The 4,925-nt window shown below is 33.6% G+C and overlaps 1 protein-coding gene across 11 annotated transcripts in view; it reads left to right on the top strand.

The window, feature by feature from the left end:
- Positions 1-572: 572 nt before the first annotated feature.
- The window catches only part of CPEB2 (cytoplasmic polyadenylation element binding protein 2), a 64,529-nt gene continuing 60,176 nt past the window's right edge, over positions 573-4,925 (top strand). For 2 of the 11 annotated variants that reach the window (XM_005878145.2, XM_014549320.1), the window contains exons 1-2: positions 573-884; positions 1,681-1,770. In XM_005878145.2, coding sequence (XP_005878207.1) covers positions 663-884; positions 1,681-1,770 — 312 coding nt within the window. In that variant the 5' untranslated portion in view covers positions 573-662. Of the gene's footprint in view, positions 894-1,680; positions 1,771-4,925 lie in introns of those variants that run through there. The other 9 variants (XM_014549321.1, XM_014549319.1, XM_014549325.1 and 6 more) reach the window with 6 other exon arrangements.

Raw genomic sequence — 4,925 nt, 5'->3', positions numbered from 1 at the left:
AGTACAGTAAACAGTACAGAAAAGGACATATTTCCTATTTTGTCCCTATCCCAAAAGGCCTTTATTAATTTGTACAACAGAATAATACCAAACCTTATTACTCACTTTTGCAGCGATGCAACTTGTTTTGGAAAACCAAAGTCTAAATATTTAACCCATGTGGTTGATATATTTTGATTAATAAAGATCATGCTTTTAGTTGTGTGCCTAGTGGAATGTGGTTGCTTTAAGAACATAATGTAGGGTATATTTTTAAGGATCTTCAGAGTTAATTTCAATTTAAATGTATATCTCATGTATAGTATATGGTTCTCTTTGAAGGGAAAAAAAAGTAACCACATGCTTCCATTTTAGTCATTGTCATTAAATATCTGCTTGTTCAGTATAATTTGTAGTAGGCAAGAGGATGAAAACTGCCTCACATTAATCTAATATTATATTATAGCACAATCTAAAGCCCATTACTTTTTGTTATCTAGCTAAGGATATATTCTGTGTATTCTATATTTTATTTTTTAAAAATTTTAGCTCAGGTCTAAAATTTGAATTTCGATGATAAGCTCTTTAAATGCCTGTAATTTAAAGAGATATGTTTTTCTCAGCCTCTTCTGAAACAGTCTCCTTGGAGCAACCATCAGAGCAGTGGCTGGGGCACCGGAAGTATGTCCTGGGGAGCCATGCATGGCAGAGATCATCGTAGAACTGGAAACATGGGGATTCCAGGAACTATGAATCAGATATCTCCACTGAAAAAACCGTTCTCTGGTAATGTCATAGCACCACCGAAATTTACTCGTTCTACTCCATCACTGACGCCAAAATCTTGGATTGAAGATAATGTGTTCAGAACAGACAACAATAGTAATACACTCTTACCCTTGCAGGTAAGAATGGTATGTAAATGGCTTATTTCTAATGTTAACCTTTCAGGGTTGGAAACTGAGTGGTGGTAGCAGTAGTATGGTAAAATTAATGGATTCAAAAAGAGAAAGTTCTCATTTTTAAGCATATGTAATTTCATTATCAAAGGATAAAATATCTACATGAAGAAAATTGACACTATAAAAAATCTGTAAGCACACAATAGTAAATAAGCTTCAAAAAATGTAGAAAAACCTGCTGCACTTCTTAAATACATATTGAAGCTTTTAATTGGCAACTTCTTAAGAATGCCTTAATTTATTAATCTTTAATGGGCCACCAAAATGAGTTTTTCCTACAATATAGCTGAACTAAAATGTTCGTAATCATGCATAGATTTGGCTATGATCAGCTGTAGTGTATTAGAATATACTCAGTACAGCTATGATTGTGGCAAAATAATATGGCTTTTTACATAGAATTAAATTTTGTCTTCACTGGTTCAATGACTTTTTTTTTTCAAAATGTGGCCTAATAGTTATGATGATTGACAGTTTTTCAGGCCTTTTAGTATTTTGCTGATATTGCAGGTTAATGAAACTCTCTTATGGCTATTTAAAATGAGGTGGTTGGTTTTTTTTTTTAAATGAGGTTGTTTTTTGGTGGTAGTTTTGTTTTCCTGAAACCTTTAGAAAAAGGAATAAAGGTAGAAAGAATTTTGGTTTTTGTTTTATTTTCTTCCTTTTTTTTTTTTTTTATGTGGGTGGGTATGGGAAAGAGAACTGCATATTTCTGATGAAAACTTCTATGCTGTTGAAGGTGAGATCTAGTTTGCAGTTGCCAGCTTGGGGCTCAGATTCACTCCAAGATAGTTGGTGCACTGCAGCCGGAACATCCAGAATAGACCAGGTAGGCTGCACAGTGTATATTTTTCAGGACTTTGGCTAGGAGTTTAGTAGTATTTATATAACGAGGAGGATTTGTTACTTACTTTCAGTATCTATTTAAGCATATGTCAGAGAGCCTTAAAGCAATTTATTTTTAAAGGGTCACTTGACTTAAACTATTTAATATAAAATGCTTCATTTTTATATTTAAATGTAATTCATAATCATTTTATATTTCCAAAACATAATAAATTACTTTTGGAAAAAAAGGAATTATATACCCAAGAGCACCTGGCTTTAAACATCAGTCAAATGGAACAGATATTTTATCTCCTTTCAGAATTATTTGCAATTAGATACAAAATCTTGTTTTTACTCAGTCTCCAACTTTACAATTTCATCAATGTTTTACATAATTTTTAGTAACATTTTTCATAAACCCTGCTATGTTGGTCTTGATAAACTTTCTTAAAAAGCCCTATCTTAGTTTAGCTTTTTCAACTTGGTAAAAAACTTTGATACAATATTTTTTTCTAAATTTTGTTACTGCTCTTATATATTATCTTCTTCCAAATAATCAGTTACTCTAGGAAAAACCGTGAGCCAGAAAACTGGGAGGCAATCTTAATCAAATTACTGTCAAGCCCTTATACAAAAGGTTATCTCTCTTCCTGCAGACTAAATTTGAATGCATACTGGGCACTGGGTGATGAGAATTATTACAGGATACAGAGAAAACTCAGTCCTATGTATGGGGGTTCTTTTCTACAGAACCCAAGTTTGAGCAGAGTTGACATTATGGAACTATTATCCTTAGCTAAGGCTCTTCCTTAGTTAATTTATCAATATGGGATTATTTTATAAGTAAGGACTGTGTAAACAGATTAATAATATGCGTTTATCTAGCATTCTAACCTGGAGGGTTAACAGTAACTTTAATAATCAAGCATTAGCACTTGTTTTAGACAAGTTCTACCTATTTACCAAAGTAGTCCTGCCAGGATCTTCACTTAGAAATAAGTAGCTGTCTCATATAATACGTAACTTATTGTCTTGTTAATGTAAGTTAGCTACCCATCTATTTCTACTGTCCTTTTCACCTTGGTTCCTTTAGGACATATCAGTGTCATTTTTATGATAGCATTTTTATGTCGTTTGTATTGAATATATAAATGCCTAGGAAATGGTGTGTTAGAAGAGGAAAATAATGATAATTATTTTGAAGGTGGCAAGATACACATTTTTAGTGCAGAAGAGACAAAAAATATTCCAAGATAATAGGATACACATAAGAGAGGGATATGTCTCTCTAGAGAAGGAAGACAAATTAGCTGCTATATAAAGGGTCTATGGGTTGGTGGGGGGACCATATGTTGAGAAAATAGGTTATTGAGATGGTGTCAGTTGTTGGAATGCTAGAGAGCAGAGCAGAGGTGATAAGGAAAGGCAAGTTTGCAAATTGGACTCTGCAGAGGTGCCCCTGGGGCTGCCCCAGTGCAAGGGCCTCTAACCTCCCACGTAGACCACAATCAAAGCCACTCTGCTCTTACCTATTTTATAACCTAGGGTTTTAGGTATATTCATTTTGGTAATTAAAGATTTTTTGTTGTTGTAAATTGCTGAGATATTGGCATTCCCTATGGACTCTTGACCAAGAGGTGTGATGTTATAAGTTGAAACAGCAATGAAAACAAAGAGATAGTGAAAAATGTACTAAACTAGAAGGAGGTTTGAAACCTGAGTCATCTTCCTCTGCCTTTCACAATCTTTATGACATTGTACGTCAGTTCATGGGCCTTCACCTATTTGGGTCATTATTATGAGAGGACCTTGAAGTAGGTCATGTAAGACCTTTTTAGTTCTTACACATCCTCTGGTCTCTTTTGGCCATTTCTTTTTCTCCCTCCTCCCTGGACCCTGCTACCCATCCCTCCCCCTTATTTTTAGAATCGAAGGGCCTTGGTTTATTGTGGTTGAAGGGATGGGTATTGGTCCCAAGCCATAGGAGTGTAGTGTCTAACTTTCCAACGTTGTTGTCACCTTTTAGTACCCCAAGGGTACTTATACAAAATTTGTTCTGTGTTTCTACCATAAAAGGTTGAGGTATTTGAAGTTGAGCTTCTTAAAAATATAGCAGCAGCTACAAACTACAATTGGTATCTTAAACTGTGGTGTAGTTCCTCACTATTTGGCAATGTTAAAATTATAGAAAATACTTAAGTACTCAAATATCTGGAGAGATTATTTTCATCTCTAATCTTTTTGCATCATCTACATTTTAATACTAAAATTTTAGTTAAAAATACATTATTTTAAAAAATTTAAGTTTTTATTTCCTTTAGTATCAAATTGATTAGGCCTAAAAAATACTAAATTCTAGAATTGAAGTCTTAATTGTTATTACTTCAGGCCTTACCTATAATTGAATTCAGTAAATGGGAAAGAAATAGTTTTATAGGTTGATTTTATTTCAGATGTATGTAAAATTTTTCGTGTTGGTATGACCTTATTTTAAATAACCAATTTTTATGGAAAAAGTTCAAATTAAAAACTTTTAAAAAACAAATATAAATTCTTCTGCATATTTCTGACTTTAAAATGAATATTATATATTTCTGTTAAAATGTTAAGGCTAAGAATTACTTTTCTTTAAAAATCTGTTACCTAGTAACCCTTGCAAAAAATCATATTCAAAAGTGTGAATTCTAAATTACCTTAATATTTACTTTATTTTTTTTTTCTTTATTGAGTAAGGTATTACATATGTGTCCTTATCCCCCCTATTACTCCCCACTCCCCCACTCATGCCCTCACGCCCCTGGTGTCTGTGTCCATTGGTTAGGCTTATTATGCATGCATACAAGTCCTTTGGTTGATCTCTCCCCCTTACCCCTCCCCTCCCCTACCTTCCCTCTGAGGTTTGACAGTCTGATTGATGCTTCTCTGTCTCTGGATCTGTTTTTGTTTATCAGTTTATGTTGTTCATTATATTCCACAAATGAATGAGATCATGTGATATTTATCTTTCTCTGACTGGCTTATTTCACTTAGCATAATGCTCTCCAGTTCAATCCATGCTGTTGCAAATGGTAAGAATTCCTTCTTTTTTACTGCAGCATAGTATTCCATTGTGTAGATGTACCACAGTTTTCTAATCCACTCATCTGCTGATGGGCA

This window comes from Myotis brandtii, unplaced genomic scaffold (genome assembly GCF_000412655.1).
Source record: "Myotis brandtii unplaced genomic scaffold, ASM41265v1 scaffold547, whole genome shotgun sequence".
Taxonomy (NCBI): domain Eukaryota; kingdom Metazoa; phylum Chordata; class Mammalia; order Chiroptera; family Vespertilionidae; genus Myotis; species Myotis brandtii.
The sequence above is the reverse complement of the archived record's forward strand: the minus strand, read 5'-3'. Positions and strand labels throughout refer to the sequence as shown.